Source organism: Podarcis muralis, chromosome 7, assembly GCF_964188315.1.
Source record: "Podarcis muralis chromosome 7, rPodMur119.hap1.1, whole genome shotgun sequence".
In the NCBI taxonomy this organism is placed as follows: Eukaryota; Metazoa; Chordata; class Lepidosauria; order Squamata; family Lacertidae; genus Podarcis; species Podarcis muralis.
In genome coordinates this window covers 59,438,958-59,457,562 of record NC_135661.1, presented here as the reverse complement: position 1 = coordinate 59,457,562, position 18,605 = coordinate 59,438,958, and the positions used below count along the sequence as shown (strand labels likewise).

The 18,605-nt window shown below is 41.3% G+C and overlaps 1 protein-coding gene across 5 annotated transcripts in view; it reads right to left on the bottom strand.

The window, feature by feature from the left end:
- The window catches only part of THRAP3 (thyroid hormone receptor associated protein 3), a 45,753-nt gene that overhangs the window by 11,243 nt on the left and 15,905 nt on the right, over positions 1-18,605 (bottom strand). For all 5 annotated transcript variants that reach the window (XM_028739034.2, XM_028739040.2, XM_028739039.2 and 2 more), the window contains 5 exons: positions 14,351-14,422; positions 10,692-10,853; positions 6,628-7,515; positions 2,357-3,109; positions 4-176 (listed from right to left, as the gene is read on the bottom strand). In XM_028739034.2, coding sequence (XP_028594867.2) covers positions 4-176; positions 2,357-3,109; positions 6,628-7,515; positions 10,692-10,828 — 1,951 coding nt within the window. In that variant the 5' untranslated portion in view covers positions 10,829-10,853; positions 14,351-14,422. The remainder of the gene's footprint in view (positions 1-3; positions 177-2,356; positions 3,110-6,627; positions 7,516-10,691; positions 10,854-14,350; positions 14,423-18,605) is intronic.

Here is an 18,605-nt window from a genome sequence, read left to right as displayed (position 1 = left end):
CACCTTTCACATGGTGAACAATGGTCACAATATGCTGAGCAAAGAGCTCCGAAGGACTCCGCTGTGACTGGGCGGACTGGATGTGATGGAAAATGGAGCGAAACTCCTGCTCCTTTTTGTTGCTGTGCACCAGATCACGGCACAGTTTGCGCTCCTGTGCCAAAATCCCGCTTGGGCTGGTGGGGAAACACACAAAGATATGCTCATTAATTGTTATGACCTCCAAAAGCAACTACTTCCAGAGAGGTGGTTTTGTTTGTCTGGCATAGTGAACAAAACAAGAAGGTACAGTGGAACCTTGGTTGTCAAACGCTTCGGAAGGCGAACGTTTCGGCTTTTCAAATGCCGACAACCCAGAAGTGAATACTTCTGTTTTCAAACATGCCTCAGAAGTCAAACGGCTTCTGGTTCCACTGTACTGTGGTTCCACTGTACTGTGGCAGCTGAGCAACTAAGAAAGAGGGTGGTGGCCCAAGGAACTCTTGAGATGAAGCAGATTCTGTACACTTTGGCCTGGATGGACAGAGTTCAGTCCACAGAAGCTCCTATCAGCAAAAAAAATGTTAGTCTCTACAGTGCCACAAGACACTTGCCTTTGTATAAATGTCAAGTAAATCAATAGCAACAGCCAACAGTATGAGGAATAAAATACACCACTGTCTAACTATGCAAGTTTATTAGCTGTGTTCCACTTCCATTGTCAAGCACCTTTTCCTTTTTTGCTGCGCACCAACTCTCTGGATTATGGGGGACAAGATTGTTTGAATTCATTTGTGGGGAGGCCAGTGAACAAACAGTTGGCCTGGAAACAACATGTTCAGTTCAAAGACTTGTCACTGAAGGCACTTCATGATCAATTTAGGAGCAATGTTTTACTCAAGAGTAGATGCACTGAAAACACTAGACATACCTTAGGCCTATTAATTTCAAATGGGTCTACTCTGAGTATAATTAAGTTGGATACAACTCTCTATTCCAAGGCTTTATTTGCAGGTTCACATATGTTCCTCTGTCCATCCCTGCATTATTTCTCTACAGGCATTGGGACTACCATGGCTATCAGCAGGAGTGATGATGTGCACCATGAAGTTGTGCCCAACAAAGTGTCCTTTCAGATGTCTTTTGCTCAGGCTTCAAAAGTGTATTTAGGGCTTGGGAAGGTGGTGGGCTGTTTTCTGCTGTAGATTGGCTCGCCTGCTCCAGGTGACCCTTGGACTTTATTAATTAGGGCAAGGGTTGGTAACATGGTCTCCATACATGCCAGTGTGCTAATCCGTACCTCCTATGGTACCCATGAAAGCTCTCAGCAAATATCCTTTGAAAAAACCACAATACACAAGAGACTGTTAGCTGTTCTTGCTCAAGTTTGTGTTTCACAGGCTCAGCCTCTCCTGCACTGAGCACATGTCTTTAAATATGGCCACATTTCAATGGATGTCAGGACTGGACATCCACCCTCCCATCTACTCAGAACAGAAGGGAGGTGCAGAGTGGCTGGGTACAAATAACAAAATTAGTAGTAGTAGTAGTAGTAGTAGTAGTAGTAGTAGTAGTAGTAGTTATATGGCTTGTTCTACCTGAAAGCTAGAGTGGTATTCAACTAAGTTTGACTCAAATGCATGGACGTAACTTAAAGTTCAATGGGTCTATTCTGAATAAAATGCAGCTGAATATCACCCCTTGACTAGCACCCCATTTTTGCAAGCTTTTTGTGATCTGCTCTTCTTTTTGGTCCTTTACAGAGACATATGCTCTGGTTCTCCCTGTCACTCCACTGCCAAAAAAAAATTGGGATTAGGCAATAGCTGCATTTGCATAATGATAAACTGGTGTTTCTGGCATATTGTGGTTTATTGTGAATAAGCAGTGTGCTGGTACGTGCTGCCAGATGCCTCCCGCTTTGCTTCTCTGTTAGCTTGAGAAGGAGAAACAAACCATGAAGCTTTGGCTTCCTGTTACATTTGAACCCAGGATTGTGGTTTGTTGTTCCCTAAGGAGTCATGATTGCTAGCCAACCTTAAGACATCGTTTGTTGTTGGCTTACCGACTGTGGCTTGCTAGGGAGGAGCAAACCATGCTCTTTGGCTTGGACCTAATGGGAAGCATACACCAGCATGATGCTCACTCATATGCAGCCATGGCAAGTGAGAAACTCTGGCACATTGACATTAAAAAAGAGAATCTCTGGGCTCTGTTATCCACCCATATGTTCCAAATAATAAAAACCAGTGAGCAGACTAGGCTGCTTGCTTACTCTCTTTGGAGAACTGCTGTACACAGTACAGAGCAATATTCCCATTTAACTTTCCCCTAACCCTTTATTCCAACTGTGGGGCAGACACACTGAGCCTCTCACCGTGCAAGATCCTCATCAAAAGAATCCATTCGGAGGTTGACTTGGGTCTCACGAGTGATGGAAAAGGAAGACTTGCCAGTGGCCAGGCCCTCTCCCCGTGTGCCCAGCTTCTCTCTGCCCTCTGAAGTCTTTCGTGGAGGAGGAGATGTAGCATTCTTTTCCTGGCTGGCTTTGTAAGTGGTAACTCGGAAATTCTTCTCTGGAACAAAGCCTCTGTGCCCAGCTTCTGCTCTCTTGGCAACCTGCCTCTCTTCCTTCTTGGTCTGCTCCGCATAGGACTCCTCCTCCACCTCCTCAGCTTTCCTCTGCTTCTCTTTGGCTCCAGGCAAAAATACTAGGCCTTCCCATTTGCCTGATCGATCTTCCTCCTGGTTTTTATTGGAAGCAGACAACGTCTTGGACAGAAACTTCGGCTCATCGTCCTCATCCTCATCAAAATTGGATTCCTTTCGCCCTTTGCCTTTAACCTTCTTCTCGGGCTCATCTGCCTCCTCTTTGCCATAGTGGCTCTCCTTGTGGAACTCTGCTATTTTCTTTTCAAAATCATCTCGGAGCTTATAGCGCTTTGGGGACTGACTTCCACGATACAGCTTTTCTGTATCAGCTTTGGAGGCATACGGATCTGTTTTTGTTTTACCATCTGCTAATCCCAGGTCAGAGAAAATTCCCTTCTCTTTCATTTTTTCTTTTTCCATGTTCGACAGTTTCTGCTCTTTGTCTTTCCCATTCTCAGCTTTTTGCTCTTCCAAATACCTATTTAAAAAAGAAAGTGAGAGAGACAGTCAATTCAGGAGCTCTTAGAAAGTTCTGATAAAGCAGACGATCCCTGTGTTACTGATACAAAGCTTTATTTAGCTTTTTTCTAACTCTTAATGCTTTAAAATTAGTACACCTATTCACTACAGGTCACAGAACTTTGACACACAAAGCTTAGTAAAACCAATAAAATCGTATTTAAGAACCTACTTGCCATAGCTAGAAGGCAGGAAATACGTAAAAGATCTTACCCAACCTGTGCATTCACTTACAAACCTGTTTGTGGAGAATTAACCCATCAACATTTTCACCTTGGATTGCTGTGCTTTTTAAGTAATACACAGTGGAAATAAAAGCCTCAAAAGCTACTTCAAATTTTTGGAGGAAAGTCTCCTATGGAAGCTATAGACAATTCAAAACACAAATAAAAGCAAAAAGGTTAACGGGGGGGAAATGCTTAATTGGCTGGGAGGAACACGAATACTCAGCAATATTATAAAGATGGTCAATCCCCAACTAAAACTGACAGGATGATGATTGGCATATATCTAAACTATATGGGCAAGTTTCTATTTTCTAATTACAACTGGAGGTGAATTTTAAAACTATACATTGGTTGATGATGTAACAAAATTGAGAATGGAAAAATCATTGTGGAGCATCTGAGAACAATACAATCGCTTCTTAAACAGATGGATGTATAGCTGCTGAGATCAACTAAACAACTAAAAACAATAAAAGCCTCAAAACAATGCTCCTTGTACTAACTGGTGTGTGTGACTCCCTGGGGGGAATGTATTTGCAAAGATTCAAGTAATGTTCCTGCCCAAAGCACATTTACTAACAACTATCTTTGTGCTGGATAAGTTTTACTAGATGCAAAAATTGGCTCCATGACAGCTGTTTTCTGTATCTGCTGGAAGCTGAGTCCACCAGCAGATTCCAGGGGATGACAAACATTGTACCTATTCTTTAACAGTCTTCTCGTATATTTCCAAAAGTGGGCCTCTGCTCCTAAATTTTTACACTTGTGGTGCCTGGTAATCTGCTTTTTGGGTTTTTTAAGTACTCTATTTTACAAGACTTGACACCTACACATCTAATGCTGACTCCTGAAAATCTGAAGCCAGTGCCAAGAAATTTGAGACAATTTTCTCCCCCACTCCTTCTAAAAAGGGTTTAGGAAACACCTGTTCTACATAACAGCAAAACCTATGCACAAATCTTAGTTCTACAAACCGCCTCTCGAACACACTGGGAGAACTTAAAAACAACTTACTTTCTTTTTTACTGAAAAGGTATTTATTGATTAATGCTTTTTAAAAATGCATTTGTATGTAACTGTGCTGGATTATTTACCATAAACCAGCTTGTGACTCCCTTGGGAAAAATCCAAGGGTTTTACACCTGCTGTACACCGAGAGAAATAAGCAGCAACCATCCTTTTAAAATGAGCAAATTAGGCAGCTGTGTAATAATACTTAACACAATCTCAGATGTAGATCTGATTCTGCATCTTAGATAAAAATGAACTTGGTATATAAAGGGGCAACTGTCATTACAAAATCTACCAAGCTCTATTCCATAGGTACTACTGCAATTTTAAAGCAGCAGTTTCATTTCTGTTAGAAAACAATAACTGCCATGCAGATTGAAGTTCTAACTCCTGCTGTTTAACAGAAATTTCATCATGATACCGAGTTCCAACCCCAATAGCACCTATCCTCTGGTCATCCAAAACAGAGTCTGCAGTTTTGGCTACCATGGTTAGTAGCCATAAGTTATTTACACAAGTGACCACTAGTGCTGTACACCAAGTACAGTAAAAGTAAGACAAATTCCTAGAGGTGTATGCATGCTTTCTGGGGAGATAATTCAGCTTCCTACTTGCAGACTAGAAACCAGTTACATGCAAAATGGAAAGGTCAATTCTTTCTTGTACTGGCTGCAACTCTTGTGTTCCTTCTGTTCAGAATGCAAGATCTGCCAGGGAGCAAACACTTTTCAAGGAGGTGACACATCTATATTATGAATTATCCTCTTCAGGAATGTCTACCAAGCTACTCAACTGTGCACCTTGAATTTCTTTGATTGCCAAGGTTTTTAACGTGACATTACTTTTGCTGGTTTATTTTTGTGTTTGAAACATGTAAAATATATATATACATGCTGCACTGAACTGGGATGAAGAATTATATAAAGTTTCCCAATGTCATATTTTTTCCAGAGAAAATTTCCCATTTTTAGACATTTGTTGTTTCATAAATGAACTAGTAATTTAATGGGCCAGTATGGAAGCAATGCTAAACCACAAGACAGCACAACTTGAGGTCTTGAAGAGTCTGTGGAACTAGAACTTCCATCAATCCTAACCACCCACCATGATAGCTGGGGTTGATGGGAGTTGAACATCACATGGAGGGCCACAGGCTGTCCAATCCTTGGTTTAGGTTAATTGTACAATCTACAGACTTGTATACCAATTTCATGTTGAAAGATTCCATTTACAGTTTTAAACTAATCAAAACTCTCCATTATATCAAACTCTAGGAACTTAGATTGGTTCAAGCAATCCAAGACCAAACTGTGCCTTAAGATCTAACCATAGTTAGACTAACAAGAACTACCAGAGTTTAGACATAATCAGGATTTTTTGTTAGTTTAAAACTGGAACTGGATACTTCCAATCACCTTCTCCCCACACCTCAGAGGGGAGGGCGTGTCATACAACAGCTCATGCATGTAACAGTAAACTATGGTTTAATAAGTTGTATAATTTAGCCCAATGAATAAACAGAAGCCAAATTGTGGAATGGACACCTTACTAGTAAAATTCAAAATCGAAGTTGTAATTCACTTTTCAGTTAACTATCTCTTGGAAGTGCATATTATTACACACACCACTTCAGGTATGGTAAAATTAATCTTTAAAAAATTCAATTAATAATAATTGCCAAGTAAAGCTATGCACTAGGTCAAATACAACATTAAAATGCACCAAGTATATTTATTTAATTCCTCCCACAATAAAATATTTCAGTTCAACTACCTTTGGCTACTAAAAGATCTCTTCAGATATGTATGTAGCAAATACATTAGCATGGCATGGTTTACTTTTTGTTTTGTTTTGTTTAGTACATTATAAATCAAATAGCCATCTTAAATCTTCTCTGAAGCTCTAAGAAATTGTACAAAAACTCCACATGACTATTTTTATCTTGTATGCCACCTTGAGTAATTCTCCATTAAAAAATCAGAGATTGAAAAATAGTGTTAATAATAGTATCTCACATACCACAGCAATTAATACAATACTTAATAAAAACAATACTTTTACCACTATTACCTAAGTCTGCTTTTTATTATTTTCACAACAGATTTTTGCAACTTCTGACTACCTGAGACTAAACTTTTTACATTACTTATGGCTAGCCTAATTGTGCCAATCTAACAGTCAGCTGAAAGTCAGAAAAACATCAATCAAACAATCAATTTTAGGAATGAAGACAACTTGCCTTTTGGAGAAGGCTATCCCCATTTCCTCCTTCTGAGATGCCCCATAAATGGAACTGATTGCTGTGGGGCTTTTGCACACAGGGCTTTTCCTTGTTGGGCTCAGGCCTGCTAAATTATGCTCAAACTGATGTGAGCCTGCCTGGAAGGAACTGCTGCTCTGCAGAGTCGAGCCCAGCTGTGAAGGGTTGGAAGATGTAGGACTGGGCTTCTGAAGTGGGCTTGGCCTAGGTGAACGGCGCCTCACGACAACTGACTGGAGAGGGCTCTTTAGTGCTGGGCTTCGCTCTTTTGGACTCAACTCTGTCACAGCAGAGGCCCTTGATGCTGAACCTGTGCCATAAGCACCCACTTCTTGCCAAGATTTCGATCCCTCTGAGGATTTGGCATCCTGTGCAGTTCCTCCTGAGAAGGGCGGTTCCTTGGTGTCATCCCCTTGGTTGTCTCCAGCACCCTGAGACCCCCGGGCATCCTTGGAAGAAGACTTCTTCTCCTTCAATGACCGACGTTTGGAGGACTCGCCTCTGCTGTGATTAGAGGAGGATCGAGATGATGAAGACCTCCTTGACCTATCAGATGAGGACTTGTCAGAATTTCTTGAATGGCTTCTAGATCTTGGGGATGGAGATCTCCTCTTGGGTGACCGAGAACGTGAGCGTCCCCTACGAGGGCTATAGGCTTGGCGGTAGTTTTGCCAGTTGGACCTGTAATTTCCATAGCCACCTCGGTTATATTGATTCCATGGGTAGAACCCTCTGTTCCTTCCACGGAAATAATAGGGTCTCCGATAACCTCTGTTATGCCCTCGGAAATCCCGGTTCTGGTAGACCCGCTGGTGGTTCCTCTCCCTGTTATGAGATGGAGAGTATGATCTCGAACGGGACCTAGAACTGAGGAAAAAGAAAAATGTATTTGGAAATTGCTACACACAGTACTACAGCATTCTGATTGCAATACAAAGACATTAACCTGTTTTCATAATGATGCATGGGTTTTCCTTTAGCTCATCTCCAGCTTCTATCTCATAATGATAAGTATGCACTCCTTCCTTAAAAACAACCCTCAGCAATGCAGGGCAATGCAGATGGAACAAAGTTGCTATTGCTACGATGAGCGTTTTCCTACAAAACCACTTCAGACACAGAGGAAGCAGCATTTTCTCCCTCAGAAGGCCATCCTCAGAGCACCCACCTCCCAGAGCTCAATTTGCAGCATGGGGCAAATGTACCCAATAGGGTAAAGAGGAAACAGTTATTTGTAACCTTTCAGTTTTATCTACTATAACCCACCAAGATTCCACTTGATGGATGATTTGTTTTTGTTTTTAAAAGGCAACATAAAGCTCTCTTCCCCCACACGTGACAGAAAAATTGAACAAGAAATGAAGTATCAGACATTATTCTGTCTTCCAATAAAGGAGTTAAATGGCCAGCAACTTTCTGCCATCAGGGCACACTACTCAAACAAACAGATCTTTTTTAGGTTCAAGTCTTTTGTGTTTGTGGATTTTTAAAGCAATATTATGTGACTGAGTATATTTTTATATTTAATACACCACATTAAATAGACGTATCTAGTATGAGGGGCATGATGTGGAAGATACAATTTCAGGATTAAGTTCCCTTTGTTTGGGTTATAGTGTGCCAGACTAGGATCAGACAGATCCAGGTTTAAGTCCCCACTTAGCCATGAAGTTCAGAGAGTGATGTTGGCTTGGGCACTACTCTTGCAGTCTATTCACTTCATGTAACAACTGATACAAAGCTACTAATAAATCCCACTGGTGCTCACAAATGGGGTGCAGCTGCCCATGAATGCTGGAGTGAGACTTGAAATAGCAGGTGCTTTGCAGGAAAAAGAAGGCCAGACGCTGCATCTCCCAACTGAAGGATTGGGGTGGGGAGATGACCGAGCAGGGAACAAAACTGCAACTGAAGCCCCGAAGAACCACAAACCAGAATAGCCCAAATGGATGACTAATCTGAGATTAGGCAAGGATTATGTAACAAGAAGTTGTGCTGGTGAGGAGCTACACAGTCAAATGAAAACAGGTTTAAAAATGGAAAAGCAAGGTCTGCAGTCTAAAACAACATCTGGTACAATTTCTACACAAAGAGAAGTTGCCGCCTTGCTTCTTCTGTGAATCCAGCCTCTTTTACTATTAAGAAAAAAACCAGAGCAGCTTACCTTGGATTCTGTCTCATTCGCAAACAGTTTCAGCAACGTTTAGAAGGAATAGACATGCACACAGCCTGGTGCAGACAGTGAAAATGAGCTAATTATGAGGTGTTCCACAGCCCACATAGGAGCCAGTCCCTAGACAGCTACTGCATTTTGTTATCAATTAACAGCTGAGGGACCTGTTGCCTGATCCTTCCAAAATCCATTTTGCCATTTTAAGAGGCATGGAAAATGAAAAGTTTCCCTTCAAAGATCTGTGGAGGCTGTTCATGAGAAATCATTTGAAAAGACACAGCACATGAAATGCAGCTGAGGTTGTGCAGCTGGGGGGCGGGGGGAGAACATGCAAGTTATTTCTCCCCAAAGCTTGCAGCTGAGTAACTGCATGGGTTCAAAGCCACTACAGAAAATAGAGCTACTGGAGTGGAACGACTCCTACAAAGAACTAAATAGATTATGACTAGAGCTGAGGCAGAGAAGGGGAATTCCCTGGAGAAAGACACAAATGTAATACAAGCCACATTCTCTGCAGTCAAGACACCAAACGCAACCAGCTGCCCAAGCTGCTTCCCTCTACCACAACAAGATTCTGACCAGCAAGCCTATTATCCCTAAGAAATGAAGCCTACGTAAGGCAGGAAACCTACCTCAGTGAGTTTTCTATACTTTTCCTAGATATGCATTCCCCAGCCTCTTCCATTTTACTTCTCCAGCCAAGTCATATGCATAATAAAAGTTTCTCCAAAATCTGTCTGTAACCAGCGACATTTTGCATGCTGGGCTCATTCTCCATTGGCAGAGCTCCCCTCAATGAAGCCGGACATTCCCAGCCTACTGGTAAGCCCTTCCTAATGCTTTTACCCTCTGTAAGGAGATTGTTTGTGCTTTCGCTCCTCTCCTCTTTCTGGCATTGTCCTTTTCTCCACCCCCTGTTGCATTTTACTGTTCCCTTTCTGTATCTTTCTCAGAAACCACACACACTAATTATTAACAGCCACTTATGCTTCTGTCCCAACAGTTACAGAAAATCTGCGTGCCTTTTACCATTATTTTTAAAAGGTAACAAAATAAATGGCTGATATAAACAAAATCTAACTAGAGACTCAAAATCTTCTGAAAAGTAAAGCAACACAATGAACAGCCAAGTGGGGTTTGGTTCTGCAGGATGTGCCAATAAACAGATCCCAGAAATTATTCAGAATGTTGTTCTTCTTGTTAACAGTCCAGGTTTAAATAACCAACTGGAAAAGCACAGAATTAGTACCCTTTCCTAACTTTCAATAGCGAAAATCTTCATCAACCTTTCTCTGCAATATAGCTCTCTGCTGCATCATTCTTAGATATATATATCCTGAGCAGTGAGTTAAGATCAGTAACTTTTCATTAGAGACAAAGTTCCTGCAATTACAAATCTAATCACAAGGACATTTAAAGAGATTGAATAGAAATCCAAATGTAAAATCTTGGGCACAGACTTCACTATGATTGCTGAAGAACAGGTAAAGATACACCCCCTCTGTTCTGCTCCCTCTGCAATTTTAGGCATTTCTCAAAGTCAGAATAATTCCAGAGGCAACTGGCCACTTGCTCAGAACGTTTGACAATAACCAACTTCAAAAACAACAACTCAAAAGGGCCTAGTACAACCAAAACACAGAGAACACTGGGTTAAAAAAGCTACCCACTTCATGGCCGAGCAAGAGCTATTTGGATGGTAAGGTTATAAAAATAGAACTGGTTGGCAGACAAAGGAAGTAACTTAAGATGGTAGAATAAACTGGAATCTAGCAAAAGCTTTCCGCAGGAGAATTCCCATTTGTGCAGGGCTCCCCTCAGGTAAAAAGAAAAGAACACAACACCATCAGAAGCAAGCAATGGCACTTACCTGAGCCTGCGTTTTCTTGATCGAGAAACAGACCGGGATCGGGACCGAGATTTTGAGAAAGACCGGGAGCGGGATCGAGAACCAGATCTTGAACGAGAGGAACGGGACCCCGATTTGGATTTATTTGTTTTTGACATTTTTTCTCACTCCTTTCACTTAATTCTGTCAACATAGAGGGAAAAATAAAAACAACAACAAATGAATCATTTTCCAGATTCTCTCCTTGGCTGTTTGAAGATGTTCAAGAATAGCAAAATTCTCTTTGCAAAGCAAATAACATATATCCAACAGCCTTTGCAAGTTAGCTCTAAAAAGAACACCAGAAAACTTGAGAAGTCTCTGGACTAGTTTAGACACCCTTTTATTCAACAACAATTTCAATCCTGCTTTTGATTTAAGTCTACTAATCACAAAGCCTATACATGTCCAGGTTCCTGTAACTATTCCTTTATGTGGTGAGAATGGAGTCCTAACAGTCACCAACTAACGCACTTAAGACAAAAGAACACTTACATACTATCTCCAATGGATGAGGTGCCGACTCTTTGAAAAGCCCTGCCGCTGGTAAACCAAGTTATACACTTGTTACAATCAAGCAGCCACTAGGGACTCTTGTTGCAGCCAAAATAAATCAGGAACCCTTCCAAATATTTCAAGGGTTCAAATGTTGGTGATGGAAAAGAAGTTTCTCTATAGCACTCAACAGCTTTGAATAATCAATTAATAATTTTAACAGGAAGAAATGTAGCAAAATTATCTCAAACGGAAATCCCACGATTATAGAAATAAGCAGGGGCAAATCAACCATCAGCATGACGCAGTTGTAACAAAGCAGAGAATGATTAGGTGGTTTCTCAATGACGATTTTGTGTGTGTCCAGTTTTACACCCAGGGAAAAACCCAGCACGTGACAGAAAAACATACAATTTTAAAGAGAAAACATCAAATACCAATACAAATGAGAAGCAACTTTATTCAATGCCACTCAAAATATCCTAATTCAAAATAGAAAAAAGCATTATCTTTTTAATTGGTTTTATAAAGTACTACAAACATAAAACACTTGCAGAAACCCTATAAAAAGCAACTTACTACGAATCTGTTTATTTCTGCAAACGTTTTCCATAAATCATATTTGGAATTTTTGCTTTCAAAATTGGCAACTTTAACATAATCCACAAAACAGCTCTTGGTACAAGACTCGTTTCACCCTCAACCCAGCACAGTTCTAATTTAGGGTAGCAATAAAAAGAGTGAGTGCTCCCTTACATTCCCAAGCCATTTTTGAAATGTAACGGGTAAAGTGGCATACCTCAAGTAATCCTGAGTGAGGACCTGAAATCCTCCCTCTACTTCTGCCAGGACTGTTCAGTAGACCTAACTCTATAAGCTAACACCTGGCCTGGCCCATCACTTTCACTGTACAAAGAGCAAACCGAAGCTCAAGTTCTGTTCAGCAAAGTATGTTTTGACTTCATTCATCAGTCACCCCTTAACTGGGAATACTTTTGCTTCTTAGAAACTAGGGACAAATTCAGATGTTGTTTCTGCCACACACTCTCCTATACACATTCCAAGCAATTAAACAGAGTGAAGCAACAACACAATTGAGTTCCAGACAGTGTGGTCTCAAGGGTTAACACTTCACCCTCCTCCCACTCCAGCACAAGTGCTCCTATTTCAGAGTCAGCTGTGTTCTGAGCGTTCAAGAAGCCCTAGATTAGATTTTAAAGATTTCAGCCTCTGCTGACATGTACCCAACAGGATATAAATGTGGGGAGAGATAAAAAAAGAGATGACAATCAGAATAGGCGCCAAAGAGCACATATTTCAGTGGCATGCACGCGCGCGCGCACACACACGCACACACACACACACGCGTGCCACTGAAATATGTGCTCTTTGGAGCCTGTTCATTCATTCTCTCATTCATATATATATATATGTACACACACACACACACACACACACACACAGTTTAGTTCTTCCTTGAAATATGCCAGAAAAATCTACAACTTTTACAGATGCATACCTCTCACGCATGATGCTATTTAGATTTGTACATATAAATCAGGAAAAGGGAACATTTGCAGCCTTCCAGATGTTATTGGACTTCAACTCACAACAGTCCCAGGCATCATTGGTAAATGACTGCAGTCCTGCAACATCTGAAGGGCCACATGTCCCCCCCCCAATAAAAACAGGGGTGTAGTGGTAAAATTTTAAAGTCCAGGTATACCTTGGAGATATTGCAGGTTTCGTTCCAGACCATCACAATAAAGTGAATATTGCAATAAAGCGAGTCACACCAATTTTTTTTGTTTTCAAGTGCATATAAAAGTTATGTCTACACCAGTGGTGGCCAAAATCAGCCCTCCAGCTGTTTTGGGACTACATTTCCCATCATCCCTGACCACTGGTCCTGTTAGCTAGGGATGATGGGAGTTGTAATTCCAAAAACACCTGGAGGGCCGAGTTTGGCCACCACTGGTTTACACTAAACTGTAGTCTATTAAGCCAGGCCCCCCAGGCTGCAGGGGTGGAAGGGGAAAAACCTGGTTCCAGCCCTAGCCAGCTCCAATCTCGTGGTCAGAAGAGGGACAGTGGCAGCAGGAGGCTTCCTTCCCCTGGAAATGGCCAGGCTGCCTGTAGTTGCACCCGCATCCTCCTAAGGAGCAATATCTGCAAAGCGCAATAAAGCGAGGTATGCCTGTGCAAACACACATAATGACAGCCCTCATTGCTATCACACCCCCCCCCCGCAAGGAGAATTCAATAATGCAGGCACAACAAAGAGCAACAGAACACAGCATAATACCCCATTTATTAAGATTATATAGGAAATCATGAGCATGGAAATTCCTAAACATATGGAGTTTTCCTAAACATTTGGCTGTCAATTAACTGCTGCATTTCTACAAATTCTGGCCCACAGCTCTCTACTTTTAAAAAATATATTTTTATAGAAATGTTTTCAGAATTGTACAAAACACTAAAATAAACATGAAGAATCTCTTAAATGTAATGTACATCTCATTCTTTGCCAAAAAAGAATGAGCACTTTTTATGGAAATAAGACCTTTAAAACAATTTTCAGAGGTGTGCCGTGTGACTCTACCAGCAGCAATAGGAACTTTAAAAAAACAAGGCCCTAAATATAGTTGAGCACGTATAATGAACTTACACAATGTAAAAAATAAACAAAGAAGTCAAAAAATCAGAATTGGAAAAACATAAAATGGTTTAGTCTGATGCCCTGCTGATGCAAGATATCCACTACTACAGAATCCCTAACAGCTGGCCATTCAGCCTCTACTTAAAAACTTCTAAGGATGCATCCCTATGATGAAACCCATTTATTGATTTGCCATGGACTGAGTCCATAACAAGAATTAGTGTTACACGGTATTTAAGATAGAAGTTGTATCCAACATTAGTTGGATCACTGAAATTAATGGGCATGACTAAATCAGGTCCATTAATTTCAATAGGTCTACTTGGAGTATGACTAATGCAGGATACAATCCACTGGCTTTTTTGGGCATGTTTTTAAAAACTGTGTTCTACCCTGCCTGGTCAGAAAGTGGTCTATAAATATTTTAAATAAATTTGCATAAAGGTTATGCAACATACACACTCAAGCCCTGTGGGCAACCTACCTTACTTGGACTGCTTTGTCACAACTTGATGGTTGCCTGGCACTGTCTCCTTCCACTTGAAATAAAAAAATTCTGCAAAATAAAAGTAATTGTTAATATTGCAGCTGCTCACATGAGAACATCCACAATAACCATTCTACCTTGAAGAAAGGTGTAAAGGCAGCGCTACTCTAATTAAGCCTTCCTCAAATCTGTTACTCTAGCACAAACCACTTTGTTTTCTCAAGTGTCCGTGTATAAGCCTACCAAACTTGAACACACCTCAGTAGTAATCTCACACTTCTCCACTACCTGCAAGGAGAGACAACCAGCAAAATTTACAAAGGCTATGGCTGTGAAAACATTCAGTTAGTTGTCTACTGGTCGGTCTCCTAGTATCATCATACTGCTTTCTGACAAGCAAACAAACCTGGGGGCAAAGACTGTGAATGTTTTTATTAAACTGCAAGCTGCTTGAGAGCCCTTCTGGATGAAGGGCAGGGAAAAAGTCAGCTTGCATTGTCAGCCTCACAAGCAAGCACTAGAAATAGGTTATCATGTTCCTGCTATGTCCTCATGGCTTTAAAAAGATTTCCAAAAAGTAACACAAAATTTTTTATGCTGTCTGGGGTGGCTTTATAGCTTACACAAATAATGAGACATAAGGTAGTACTATTTAAATTATTTTAATATAGTTAAATTATTATTATTTGTTCTTTCCTCCCACCTTCATATGAACTTGTGTTCATCAAAATATTTATTTCTTTGTAATGGTTTTGGAATATACACTCTGACATAACTTTGTTAGTGTGCTTGGAGAAGTTCTCTGAGTGTTCGCTGTTGTGTTTTATTTTCATTTTCATTTTGTGTAATTGTTGCATACCATATGTAATTAAAAGTAAATAAGTAATGTTTTGAGAGGCATTTAAGTTAAAAAAGAGAAAGGTAGATAGAAAGTATAAAACAAATATGAGAACAGTTACCATCTGTACCCATATCCTGCATAAGGTCCACCAAGCCTTAGCACGGGGTAAGGAACCTCTGGCCCATGGGCCAATTCAGGCTTAGCATAGGTCCCAACTGCAAACAGTGTCCACCTGCCCCACACCTGACATCATTTGTGTGGTCAGGTGTGTAGCAGGAAGAGACATGGCAGGATTGGGTGCATGAGTGAGATCCCCATGTGGAACTCAACTATGCAGCTGGTGTCTGCAGAAAGCAGCTTTGTGCTCCAGGCTTTGCCAAGCAAAGGGCTGGCAAAGCCCCTTGCACTTTGGTTCCCAAGTGCCTGACAACCAGTGTTATGCAAGGGACTTTTGAGAGGTTAGCAGGACAATCTACCTATCAAAGTTGGCCTGTGGGGGTGGGAATAGATTCTGACCTGCTGGGCCAGAAAGATTTCCCACCCATGCCTTCGAATGAGCCACTGCTCTTGTTCCTCTTCCTGCTGCCCACACATTGATCGCAGAAGCTAGAGTCTCTGTCTGGAATTGCTGTGCTCAACAATCATATACGCCAAGACAAATAAAGCTTTAACTGCCACATAAATCTGTCAGCAGAAATTTCCAGGGGGGGGTAAGCTGTGCTAGTTTGTTGCAGCAAAAACAATAAAGAGCCTTGTGTCACCTGAGAAACAACCACAATTTCATGAACCAGTCTTTAAGTTGCCACAAGACTCATTGGTTTGAATCCTTAGACAAATCCCCTAACCCATCCTACACTGTTCAGGAGGCCCCCCCCCCGACCCTCCAACAAGGCATTTTGGGGGGGTGGGTCCACTGCAGAGATGAGTCGGGAATAGGAAACTTTCTGTCCATGCACTTCCTGAAATTAACTAATCTTGGGGTTTGCTGTTATGCTGATAACAGAAGTAAGCTTATCAAATGCTGATTTTTTTCATTTGCTATTGCTTTAGCTTGGTTGAAATTGGCTCTTAAATGCTAATGATTAACCAAGAATGGGAGCTGAAGAACAGAATTTCTGCAGAGAAGCACTGGTCTTAGAAATGAAGGGTGCAAAACTGTAAGTGTCTTAAATGCTTAAAAAATCTGTGCTGCAGACTACACTTATTTTCTGGAGTTGGGAAGAAAATGTGAATTAAAGATATCTTTCATGGACGAAACTTAATAATACTTACGATCCAACAACCTTATTTTTATTATGAAACAAAGAGATAACTACCATACCTTCATGAACTACCAATAGACAGAGTTTTGTTGTTTTGTTTGCTAACTAGAGAGGCTGCCTGCCTGCGTGAAGAGGGCGGGGCAGCCTAAGCGGAGCGGAACCGGAGCTGGGCAAGGAAAGAGATCACCAGGAGCTGAGAGGGAAGTACCCATCCCACAACCTCCACCCATCGGCTCGAACAGGGAACCTCTGCTCTGGGACGTTTGAAGTGTATGTTGGGAGCATTGCCTTTTGAGGTTGTTGTTTAACTCGGCTAGAATCTTTGCTTTTCAGGTCTATTTTAGAGGGTTCCCACCACTAACTCCCACCGATTACTGACATTCCCTGTCTATAATTGCGCTTAATTGGAGGGCGGAAAGTGGAAAGAAGTTAAGACAGGGGAGTAGGAGGGGAGTGCCGGGAATGGCGGGAAAGGATGGGAAAAAAGGGGGTGGGACACCGGGAGAAAGAAAGCTGTCGCGGCAAGAGGAAATCAAAGATTTAGATAATCTGTGGGCCAAAATAAAGGAGGAATTTAGGCAAAACACATTGTATATGGAAAACAAACTAGGAGAGGTCCAGGAGCTGATCGACAGAAAAATAGAAGGAGCAGTTGGCGAGCTCTCAACCAAAATTCAAGATCTTACCGCTAAGTCTAATATGATTGAGGAATCAAATAAAAAGCTTCAGAAAGAGATGAGGGAACAAAAAAAGGAGACATTGAAGGTAAAAGAAGAGCTGGGGGAGTTATGCATCTCTCAAGATAAGATCTGGGACAATTTAGCCATGGCAGACATGCGGCTAAAGCAGCTTCATCTTAAATTTAGGGGAGTAGCAGAGGATAAAAACGAGGATATAAGAGGGAAGATGATAAAGGAACTCTCTAACTGGCTAGGCATAAGTGAGGAAGAGATGGCATCTTCCGTAGTAAGTGTATACAGAATGAATAGGCCTAAACATGTAAACGTGAGTAAATTCCTGGGGGACTGTCTGGTGATCTTTAGTTCCTTGGAAATGAAAAATTTAGTCCTGAGAAAGAGTTATAATAACAGACTAAGAATTGGTGGAAGGCCTATCATCATCTACAAGGAAATACCAGTCAGGCTACTCCGGAAAAGAGAGGGTTATAAACAAGTGGCAGCAGCTCTGAGGAGGAACGGGGTTCCATTTCGATGGGAGTTCCCGGAAGGGATTAGTTTTTTTTATAAGGAGAAAAAGTTTAGACTATTGGAGGTGCAAGAGGCGGACAAGTTTTTGAGAAGATACGAAAAAGAATTGGGTAAAGTAGAGAACAGAACAAGGAGCAGGGGGGAGGAAGAGGAAGGAGATTTAAGGAGCCGGTCAGATGAGGGGAGAAGAGCTGGAGAGGAGGTAGAAGAATCAGATGAAGATAAGGATGAGGCCGTAGTGGGAAGGGATACGGCAGAAGAGGGGGAGCCTCTAGGAAGCCAAGGCGACAGGCCATAGTTTGTGATCTTGGTTAAAGGTTTAGAAGCGGACAAAGGTAAACAATTACACACACATTAAAACTTTTATCATGGAATGTTAATGGGCTGAACGAGAAGGTCAAAAGGAATAAAATTGAGAAAGTTGTGAAAAATAAGAAGTATGATGTAATCTGTTTTCAGGAAACCCATATTGCTAAGAAACACAAACATATACTGGTGAATAAAAAGTTAGGAGTCGATTTTATTAACTCAGATATTAAAAAAAAAAGGGGAGTGGTAATATATGTTAAAGAGAAGTGGGAACCAATTTTGACCTGTAAAGATGAGGAAGGAAGAATCCTGGGGATCCAACTAAATTTCCGAGGGGAAAAAATCAATATCGTGACGGTTTATGCCCCAAACTCGAACAGAGCAGAGTTTTTTGAGAAACTGGAAAGTATGTTGTTAGAGTTGGAAGCGCATAAATTAATCCTGCTCGGGGATATGAACGGTGTCCCGATGCCGGAGTGGGATAGGAGTGAGAAGAAGGGGAAATTGGATAGGGGGAAATTACCGAAGTCTTTTAATGACATGGAAGGGAATTTAGACCTAGTTGACATATGGAGACATAAAAACCCCACCTCTAAACAGTTCACGCACTATTCCGAACCCCATCAGAGCTG